The 11499-nt window shown below is 30.6% G+C and overlaps 1 protein-coding gene across 12 annotated transcripts; it reads right to left on the bottom strand.

The window, feature by feature from the left end:
* Positions 1 to 1013: 1013 nt before the first annotated feature.
* Positions 1014 to 6376, bottom strand: LOC7463046 (KH domain-containing protein At4g18375). Of its 12 annotated transcripts, none has more exons than XR_002981560.2 (10): positions 6159 to 6376; positions 5986 to 6035; positions 5190 to 5785; positions 4298 to 4726; positions 3947 to 4204; positions 3564 to 3827; positions 3270 to 3337; positions 2829 to 2896; positions 1391 to 1784; positions 1014 to 1292 (listed from the first exon to the last, which is right to left on the bottom strand). XR_002981560.2 is itself a non-coding variant. In XM_006384250.3 (8 exons), exons 2-7 carry the CDS (start codon positions 5763 to 5765, stop codon positions 2851 to 2853), a joined length of 1641 nt encoding a protein of 546 aa, XP_006384312.3. In that variant the 5' UTR covers positions 5766 to 5785; positions 6159 to 6374; the 3' UTR covers positions 1014 to 1784; positions 2829 to 2850. The 12 variants fall into 12 exon arrangements, 4 of the variants coding, with proteins under 4 accessions (XP_006384312.3, XP_052308511.1, XP_024455867.2 ...); XR_002981559.2 differs by lacking the exon at positions 5986 to 6035 and adding an exon at positions 2064 to 2197 and having other exon boundaries at positions 1391 to 1807; positions 6159 to 6375; XR_008059108.1 differs by lacking the exon at positions 5986 to 6035 and having other exon boundaries at positions 1391 to 1501; positions 1626 to 1784; positions 6159 to 6374.
* Between the last annotated feature and the right edge of the window lie 5123 nt (positions 6377 to 11499).

Below are 11499 nucleotides of genomic sequence, written 5' to 3'. Positions count from 1 at the left end.
TCACTTGACATTTTAGTCTTCCTTCATGAGCTCACTTGACATTTTAGTCTTCCTTCATGAGCTCAGGCATTTCTTTTTAAGTTTGCTTCAGGTGTATTTCCTTACATTTATTTTATTTATTTATTATTATATTATAAAATGGGTAGCAACAGGTGTCATTACAAATTGAGGCATGTATTATCAATTTCATCAATTTTGTACTTGAATTACCTTTTATTTTAGCAAATATTTTCTCTTAGTTTGATTTTGCAATTATGATTGATCAAATATTTCTTTATAAAAATAAAAAAACTTTTGATATTTTGAGCTAAGAGTTTTCATATATGCTAATAAAATTTCAATCTACTATTAAAAATAATTTCAGAAATTTTTTAGGTTAAGAACTTCTTTTTAATTTTTCTCAAACATTAAATATTAGAAAATTAAAAAATATAGAAAATAATTTGGAATGATCTCAAGTCCTTCGAGACCCTAAAAACTCATATAAATTTATATGCCTAGTCTTAAATATGATTCTCAAAATATTTACATTGTCGAATATGCAACATCTAACCAGGTTTAAAATAAGTTAATTTTGGAAACCATTTATGATAAAAAAAAAAAAAAAAATTTAGAAGTGCACTAAAATTATCCATGTAAATTCAGAGATTCCCAAAAACAGAAGATAATTCCAGTTTATTTTCTATTTTTTTATAATTTATTGTTCAAAGAAAATTAAAATATCAAACTTCAAAAAATTCTAAAATTATTTATGAAAGCGGATTGAGTTTTCATCAGCATTTATGAAAACTTTCAGTTGAAAATACCAAAATAAGAGTTTTTAAAAGGGGTTTTTGGTCAATATCAATGATCAAATCAAATTGATAGTAGAGGTCTCAACATGCTCCAACCCCCATAGTTCAGTGGCAAAAAATCTCATTATACTAATATTTGAAATTATTTTTTTTCAAAAATAAGAATAGATAAACCCTAAGATCATTATCAGAAAATTATTAAATGGTAATGGAATAATCGACAGAAAATATTTTATCCGTAATTTCTGATTAAAAGATGAACAAAAAATATCCGTTGGGCATTAGCAGTGTAATTACCGACAAAAATATTTCTTCAGTAAGCAATTAAATTATCTAATTGTGTTACATGCGCTTGCATACACCGCTTACAAATAAACATACAAAGGGCCCATGATGACTAAAACAATTGACAGGACTCGCTTGTCTTCCACATAGTTAACTTGCTGGCATCTGAGATTAGCCAGGTAAAAGGATGACAGATTTATGCATGACCTAGACCTGCCATACAAATTTTTTGCAAGACAACAACCAATCAGGGCCACACCTCAGTGCAACAATCCAAATAGCACACAACATATTATAAGAAAATAACCTACCACTTGAAGCCCTAAGTTAAGCTTTTACCAACAATCCAGAAAAGCCTCCAATGGTGTCTGAGCTTACAAATATCCATCAAAAGTGATATGTAACCTACCCTTCAAGTTCCACTGGACAATAATTTCCTTGTGCCGAATTATCACAGTTGGGATAAAGACATTTATGAAAAATATATATATATATTTGACATGTATGAGGTTAAAAAGTCCACTAAATATAGCAGTTAAAACTCACCTTCAGTGTACAAGAAAGAGTTCATATTTCATGTGCACCTCCACCTCCAAAATTACCTGGACAGGACAAGACACGGCACCACAGCACAGCACAAGTCCATGAGATGACCCATCGAGAAATTCTCTTCCTTAGTTCTGCCTTCGTTCACGAAACTCATCACTACAGAAAAATCAGGTTTTGAGCTACAAAATACAATCAAACCAATAAAATTGCCAGATACAGCAACTTCTTTAAAGCATGCAAATAACTAGTAGGACCAACTGTACAATATAGGCAAGGGGACATTTGAACATCCAAGTACATAATGGGGGGGGTGCACAGAATTAAAATTTTAGAAAAGACATACAAGAAGGCAACTATATTTATATTTTCAATGCACGGCTTACAAATCCAAGCTCAAACTCAATTTCAATAACTTTCTTGATATATAATGCATACTTTAAATAAATGTTCCTCCCGGCTTTAATCAGGTTTGTCACATTTCAAACAAATATGAAATCCATCCCTACAGATGATAGCAAGACACATCTTACTGTCTGCCTTAAAGAGGATTCAAGAGGCCAAAGTGAATCCTGCAATTCAGTTAATATTAGAGTTCTCAGCATTGCAGAGTCAACTAAATTTTTTTTGATAATCAGATCCAGCAAAATTCAAACATCAAACTTAAACAGCGTTGCAGAGAATTGCAGGAAATAAAACCCAGTTACTATTAACACAACTACCAAATGATGAAAGAAATACAACTGCCAAAGGATGGAAGAGACATGGTCTCAGTAATTAGTAGAAATGTTCCACTAACACAAACTATAAAGGCGTGCAACTAAAGAGGTTCTTGGAGCTTGGTAATTTGTTGTCAGAGACATGACAAGTTTTTAGTCAATATCAGGATCTCCAAATTTATTTGGTTCTTCTAGGTGAGATCGTCATGGTGGGCCAAGTGTATGTCAAATCCCAGTACATCTGGTCTTCCAGTTTAGGCAGTAGGCTTCATCAAAAGAGGTGGTAGGCTGGCTTCATGGATCTCAGCTGTTTTGATGGTAAGGGGGAGGAAGCAAACGTAAATAAGTGCATCAGAATCCTATACACAGGGAGATTGGATAGGTTATGATATCAAACTATCGCATGCGAGCATGTTATTGGCCTTTATCAGTGGAAATTTCCACTCATCTGTATAGACAGAAAATACGAAGGAAACCAGTCTACCTTCAGCAACCATCATCAAATTCTAGTAATAACTTTTGCGTCGAGAAACAGGGGCCTGGCCAGATAACCTGATAATGGATGAAGTTGCTAGTTAGAATTTCTACAGCACCATTACCCAAAGAATGTGTGCACATAAATTGCACAACAAAACTCCAAGGAAAAGCAGCAGATTCTAAAGCAGTATAAATTCATAACACAAAGAACTTGAATTAAGAAACATGGCATTTCAACTGAACATGTGGCATCTAATTACAAGGCAGGATTCAGGTCCACAAAGGTTATAAATTTACATCAGCTTTAAAACCTCTAGCATCTAGTCTGAATATAAACTAATTACATGAATAAATATTTAAACAAGTATCAAACAATGACATATGAAGAAATAGTTCTTACCCAGAAGTACAAGTAACAAACAATGACATATGAAGAAATAGTTCTTACCCAGAAGTACCAATGCGTCCTGAAGAATAGCTTCCATAGGCTCCAAAAGGACCTCCACTAGCACTAATCTGCAAAAGATACAAATAAACACTATTAATCCAAGCAATAACTTGGAAAATGTTCCAGCATGAATAAGAAATATTGGGAAATATAGAGCTTAATCATTTTCCATGTCAAATAGCATTTCATCACATGATCAATATGAGTAAAAAAACAAATGCTAAGAACAGGAATAAAGTAAACCATCCCCTCAATACGTGTGTTTATATTATCATACATCTACAAACAGAATACCTGTGTGCTTCTATAGCTACCATAACTGTCACCAACAGCATAATCACTTGCGCCATAACCACCAGCATAAGTATTTCCACGTCCATGTCTTTTATCATCTCTACTGTCATAATGTCGACCCTCCAAACCTTCTGCTGAGACAGGAAGGTATGGAAAAACTGGTAGAATTGCAGACATTAAACCTTCCCTATCAAAAGCATTTGCTCTTAACCGTCGACTTATTTGTATGAGAGCATCCTTGGCAATGTCCAGGTCTCCTGAAATCTTGTGGTAAGAAAATAAGATGTCAAATCTCAATTGCATTAACTAAAGGAACATCACAAGATCAGAAAAATCATTAAAAATAAATAAATCGAACAACCATTAAAGTTACATGTCTTTACCTGCACCATCTCATCATCATCCAAGGCAGTTTTAGGAAGCTTGTCCTTTCTAGGTATCCGAATAATAGCTTTGGTAAGTTTCCTCATCTCATCTATAATAAGTCCTCCTTTACCAAGAAGGCAACCAATATGAGAGGAGGGAACAAGTAGACGGGTAGTAAATGAGAAAAGACCTGAATCTCTTTCCATTTTCTCACTACATCTAGGTTGCAAACGTAAGGCTGCTTCTATTGTTGGAGAATACTGGTCATCACATATCTGATATAGAACAATTAGAAAATCATCAGAACCACTGAAGGAAACTCCATAGACACCCAAAAAAGGATTTAAGAGAATATACAAGTATTATACCTCCTTAGCTGAAATAGTTATCAAGCAATCATCTCCTTCAGAAGCTGAACTATCAACTTTGATTGTTGCTCCAGACTCCTGTCTGATCTGATTGATTATGGTACCACCTTTCCCAATTACAGCACCAATATTTGCAGTTGGACAAACCATACGAAGAGAAAATTCTTTTGAAGCAAGTTCATCTCTTGGAGCTGAATACAACGAGCGGGACCAGTCTCCAGTGTCACCTTTGAAACTGCCATAAGGACCCATCAGAGGAGCAATTCCAACAATTGGGGCAGCTGCAGATGGACCAACCAGTGAACCAACAGCAGGGTACACATTTGGAACAGCAGAAACAAGTAAGTGCTGAGACCGTGATGGATTATCGTGAAGGCGAGATGCTATTTGATATAAAGCCTTTTTGACAACTGCAGCTTCACCAGAAATCTGGCCACCAATAATAACAATTATATGAGAAAGTAAAGGAAAAATTATATAGGCCTCGTTAGTTGCATAAAGCCAGAGTCTGTACTTTCAAATCCAACAAATGCATACTTGAAAGGGATGAAAAGAATACAAACACATTGCTGAGCAAGCATATCAGATAACACATTTCCAAGCATCATTAACAAGTCCAAGAAAGAATACCCTTCCTGAAAGGAAAGATTATTTAATGGCATGCAAGAGAAGGAAATCAGGTGACAAAAAAGAAAAAGTCGATCAAAACCAGATAAAATTATACTTGTCATGATGGGGGGGTTGTTTTTGTTCTGATAACCCTAATTGTCTACCCTTAAACAAGTTCCAAAACTTTGAAAAATAAATGAAGTGGAATTCTTTTTTTTTTAAAAAAAAAGGGACATGGAAATAATGGCAGGCATCACAAAAAGGAAAACAAAACAAGGAATACCTGTACAAGCTCATCTGAGCTTAAAGCACAAGGAGGCAAATGCTCATCCTTAAGAATGCGGATCACTGCACCAGTCTCACTACGTATGTTCTGAACTATCTGCCCACCTTTCCCAATAATACATCCTATCTGATCAGAAGGTACAAGAAGCTTAGCAGTGACTTGTTGACTTTCTTCAGAGTCCTCGTCAACTTGCAAATCCTCTGTTATAACTTTATCATGTACCCTGAACAGAGCATCCTGAGCAGGAGAAACATAATTACCACTATCTTCATATTCATTAGTCTCATCACTCGGACTATACATGGTAACAACACGTTCTTCACAACCCGGCACTGTTTCACCAACCCTAATCTTTGACTTGGTGTCTATCCTTAATTGCTTAACAATCTCCCCTCCCCTTCCTATTATGCTTCCAATCTTCATAGCCGGGCACAAATAACGATATACTGTATCCTGTGAATCAATAACATAACGTTCTCTATCGTCACCAGAATTTCTCCTCTTATTTGCCCCAATATCATAATCTGACTGCGAATGAGACCGCTTTCTGTAATTATTCCTTTGCCCCGCCATTATGATCAACAAACCAGTATCTACACCATCTCATCAAAAAATATACCATATAACATTAGTATTGAAAATACTAAAAAAAAACAAAAACATCTTTATGCATCAAAACAACTTCGACCCATAATTTGAAACTTCATAAATCACTAAAATAACCAACTTCAACAACAAATTATGAATCCTTTAAAAGAAAAGGAAAAAGAAAAAGAATCGAAACCCAATAAACCTTTCACAGAGAATAACTTCAACAAAGGCTTAGTCAATTAAGCGCTAGATCTGACCAAGTCAATGAGTAAAACCATAATTAACAGTCGAAATTGAGTAATTAAGGCAAACAGAGATTAATTGAATACGAGAAATTGAAGGGCAAAATCATAAAGATTCGAATTGGTTTAGTACCTTGAAAGCGAATGATTCAGGGGGATAGGATGTGAAGTCAGTGTGACTTTTTCGCAGATTCCGTCCTCTCTGTCTCTGTATCCGAGTGTTGAGTTTTTTTCGATTCCGTTTTCTAGGGTTTTGACCGCGCCAAAACCATTTTATTTATATTTATTTCGCGCTGAAGAAGAAATTGTTTTTGAACCAGATTCTAATGCTTTTAAAATGAACCCTATCATATTAGGTTTTTGCTCGTCTCCCGCAATTATTATTATTATTATTATTATGGTATTAAGTTAAGTAATACTCTAAAAGGTATAACTTTCCCCATTATTTCCCTGTTATTAATATATTATATTATTATAATTATTATATTATATTATAATTATAATTAAATTATAGAATATTCTAAAACGTGTATTCCACACCTTTTAATTGCACTTACTAGCTTTGATACCGAGCGATGCCGCGAGTTTTTTTTTTACATAAAAAATATTAAAAAAAATAAAAATTTAAAAATCTTGGGTTTTTCTGCAAAGGTATACCCAAGAATCTTGGGTTTGGCTGCAACGCCTGACCTAAGAGTAATATTTCTAATATTAATAATAAAATTAAACTTGCATGACCCAAGTTTAAGTGAGTCTGGTTATAACACCGGACCCAAGAATACTGGATGTGGGTCTGGCTATAAGGTCATGTCATAAAAGTGTGATAATTAAATAGATTAATTAAAAAACAAAGAAAAAAAATCAACAGGAAGGAAAAAACTAATGAAGAAAAAGAAAAAAAACATTGAATTAATTGGGTCAACCATTTAAACCAGGTTATCCCGTAAAACCTGGGATTTGCGTCATGAAAGTTTGATAACTAAATAGAAAAAGAAATGACGGGTTTACCTAGAATTAACCGGGTTAACCCATCAAAGCAAGTTAACCCGTCAAGCCCAGGATACGTGTCATGAAAGTATGAAAGTCTGATAATTAAATAGAAAGAAAATTAACTTTAACAAACTAAACTAAATGAAAAAAATAACTCGTCAAATCAGGTTAACCCATCAAACCCGAGATTCGTATCATGAAAATCTGATAACTAAATAAAAAAAAATTAACATTAACAAACTAAATCAAACAAAAAAAATTCATTAAAAAAAATAAAAAGAAAAAACAAAAGAAAAAAACAGTTATATAATATAATATAATATAATAATAATAATATTATAATTATAATGAAAAAACGTGGGGAAAATTTAAAAAAATGAAAAAAAAAAGTGGGGAGAGCTAAAGCTAAAGCTAAATTCTCAACCAACTCAATATTGAGAAAATAAATTTAACAAGATAATTTTAAAGAAAAAACATGTGGGGGAAACACTGTAGCCAAACAAAAACCATGTAAGGGAAACACTGTAGTAATCCATAGTATTTTTTTTTAAAAAAAAAAGCTACAAAGCTAATCTCTCAACCAGCTCAATATATATAAAAAACCGACAAAAGCTATCTAAAATAAAAAGAAGTCCATTTTGGGTAAAAGAAATGAAAAAAAAATGTACAAAAAAGGAAACAAAAGCGAAAAAAAACACGTGGGGAAAGCTACAGTGTTTTAAAGAAAAAGACAAAAAAACTAAATTTTCAACCAGCTCAATAGTAAAAAAATAAAATCAACAAAAATAATTCTGAAAAAAAACAAAACAAAAAAAAAAGAAAATATGTAAAAAATGACAATTTTGGAAATAAATAAAAATAAATAAAAACATATGGGGAAAGCTAAAGCTAGATTATCAGCCAGCTCAATATTGAAAAAATAAATTCGATAAAGATAATTTTTAAAAAAAATATATGGGGAAACACTGCAGCAAAACAAAAACTATGTAAGAGAAACACTGTAGCAATCCATATTATTTTTTTTAAAAAAAAAACTATAAAGCTAAATTCTCAACCAACTTAATATAAAAAAAATAAAATCTATAAAGTCCATTTTGAAAAAAAAGAATAAAGAAATCATAAAAAAAAAACAATGTATGGGAATATTATATCAATCCACAATGTTTTAAAGAAAAAAACTACATAGTTAAATTTTCAACCAGCTCAATATTTAAAAAAATTAGCAAAGATAATTTTGAAACAAAAATTTTTTAAAAAAAAGGAAACAAAAAAAAGAAGAAGAAATCAATTTTGGGTAAAAAAAAAAGCAAAAAAAAAAAACAAAAGCAAAAAAAAAACTGCTACAGTGAATATCCCACACGTTTTAGAGTTCTTTAATATATTACAATAATAATAATATAATTATAATAATAATTATTATTATATTATATTATAACATTTCTTTTTCGTTTTTTTTATGCTTTTATAGGTTTTTTTTTGTTTTTTCTTTATGTTTTTTTCTTTTAATGAATGTTTTTTTTTTAATTTAGTTTGTTAATGTTAAATTTATTTTTATTTAGTTATCAGACTTTCATAACACGGATCCCGAATTTGACGGGTTAACCTGAAGGCGTGGGGAAAATACTATAGCTTTCCCCACACCTTTTAATTGTACTTATATATTATAATTATTATTATAATTATTATTATTATAACATATATTTAAAAAAAAATTGTTTTTTTTAGTTTTTATTTTTTTATTTATTTGTATTTTATGTCTTTATGGATTTTTTTTTTGCTTTTTCTTTTTGTTTTTTTCTTTTAATGAATTTTTTTTGTTTAATTTAGTTTGTTAATGTTAAATTTATTTTTATTTAGTTATCAGATTTTCATAACACGAATTCCAAGTTTGACTGGTTAACCTGGTTTGATGAGTCAACTCGAAATTTTATCATTTAGTTTTTTTTTCTTTTTCTTTTCTTTTTATGCCTTTCACTGTGGACTGCACAGTGCAGTCCACAGTGAAAAGATTGATGCCTTTTTTTTCTTTTTAATTAACTTTTTTTTTTAATTTGTTGATATTAAATTTTTTTCTATTTAGTTATTAGACTTTCATGACACGGGATCTCAGATTTGACGGGTTAACCTAGTTAATTCAGATTTTTTTTCTTTTTCTTCATTGTTTTTTTCTTCATGTTAGTTTTTTTTCTTTGTTTTTTTCTTTTTAATTAATCTATTTAATTATCACACTTTTATAACACGACCTTGCAGTCAGACCCACATCCAAGACTATTAAGTTTGGTATTACAGCCAGACCCACTTAAACTTGGATCATTCAAGTTTAATGTTATTATTAATATTATAATTATTACTCTTGGGTCAGACGTTGCAGTCAAATCTAAGAGTCTTAGGTATAGCTTTGTAAAAAAACCTAACACTTTTAGATATTAGCCTTTTTTTAATATTTTTTATACAAACAAATTGACCCGCGGCATCGTGCGGGTCATGTAACTAGTAATACTCTAAAAGACATGGGGTAAGCACTGTAGCTTTCCTCATGCCTTTTAACTTTCCCCATTATTAATATATTATATTATTATAATTATTATATTATATTATAATTATTATATTATATTATATTATATTATTCTATTCTATTATAACATATCCTAAAAGTACTGTAGTTTTTTTATTTGTTTTAATAAATTTTTTTTGTTTAATTTAGTTTGTTAATATCAAATTTTTTATTTAATTATCAGATTTTTATGACACGGTTTCCGGGTTTGATGGGTTAACCTAGTTTGACGAGGTAACCCAGAATATTTTTTCTTTTTAATTAATTTTTTTCATTTAGTTTAGTTTGTTAATGTTAAATTTCTTTCTATTTAATTATCAGACTTTCATGACACGTATTCCAGGCTTGACGGGTTAATTTGGTTTGACGGGTTAACCCAGTTAATTCTGGGTAAACCCGTCAATTTGTTTTTTCTATTTAGTTATCAAACTTTCATGACGCAGATCCCAGGTTTGAAAGGTTAACCCAGTTAATTCAGATTTTTTTTCTTTTTCTTCATTAGTTTTTTTCTTCCTATTGGTTTTTTTTCTTTGTTTTTTTCTTTTTCATTAATCTATTTAGTTATCACACTTTTATGACACGACCTTATAGCCAGACCCACATCCAATGCTCTTGGGTCCGGTTTTGCAGCCACACTCACTTAAACGTAAGTCATATAAGTTTAATATTATTATATTATAAATATTACTCTTGGGTCAAGTGTTGCAGTTAGACCCAAGGTTTTTGGGTATATTTTGCAGAAAGACCTAACACTATTAGATCTTAGCCTTTTTTGATATTTTTTATACATGAAAAAAAAAATTAACCCGTGGCATATGCCTATGGTTTTTTTTTCCTTTTTCTTTTTCTTTTTAAGCCTTTTACTATGGATTGTATAGTGCAGTCCACAGTGAAAAAGTTTATGCGTTTAGTTTATTTTTTTTTCTATAGTTTCTTAATATTAAATTTTTTCTTCATTAGTTTAGCCCAGTTGATTCAATTTTTTTTTCTTTTTCTTCATTAGTTTTTTTTCTTTCTGTAGGTTTTTTTCTCATTGCTTTTTTCCTTTTTAATTAATCTTTTTTTTTAATTTAGTTCATTAATATTAAATCTTTTTTCTATTTAATTATCACACTTTCATGACACGAATTCCAGGTTTTACGGGTTAACCTGATTTGGCGGGTTAACCCAGTTGATTCAGATTTTTTTTCTTTTTCCTCATTAGTTTTTTTCTTCCAATTTCATCTTTTAATATTGCATGCAGTCAACAGTGAAAAGGTTGATGCCTTTAGTTTTTTTTTTCTTTTTATGCCTTTCACTGTGGATTGCACAGTGCAGTCCACGGCGAAAAGGCTGATGCCTTCTTTTTTTTCTTTTTAATTAAATTTTTTTATTTTGTTTGTTGATATTAAATGTTTTTCTAGTTAGTTATCAAACTTTTATGACACGAATCTTAGGTTTAACGGGTTACTTAGTTAATTTAGATTTTTTTTCTTTTTCTTCATTAGCTTTTTCTTCTTATAAGTTTTTTTTCTGTTTTTTTTTCTTTTGAATTAATATTTTTTTATTTAATTTAGTTCATTAATATGAAAATTTTTTCTATTTAGTCATTGGTTGATGGCTTTTTTTTTATTTAGTTATCTTAGGTTTGGCTAATTAAAGAAAAAAAAATTTCTTTTTTTCTTTTTTGTCGTTTTTATGTCTTTGACTGTGGACTGCACAGTGCAGTCCACAGTGAAAAAGTTGATGCCTTTTGTTTGTTTCAGTTTTTTTCCTTTTTAATTAATTTTTTTCATTTAATTTAGTTTGTTAATGTTCAATTTTGTTTTATTTAGTTATCAAACTTTCATGACACGGATTCCGTATTTGACGGGTTAGCCCAATTAATTATGGGTAACCCATCAATTTTTTTTTCTATTTAGTTATCAAACTTTCACGACGTAGATCCAAA

Source organism: Populus trichocarpa, chromosome 4, assembly GCF_000002775.5.
Source record: "Populus trichocarpa isolate Nisqually-1 chromosome 4, P.trichocarpa_v4.1, whole genome shotgun sequence".
Taxonomy (NCBI): domain Eukaryota; kingdom Viridiplantae; phylum Streptophyta; class Magnoliopsida; order Malpighiales; family Salicaceae; genus Populus; species Populus trichocarpa.
The sequence above is the reverse complement of the archived record's forward strand: the minus strand, read 5'-3'. Positions and strand labels throughout refer to the sequence as shown.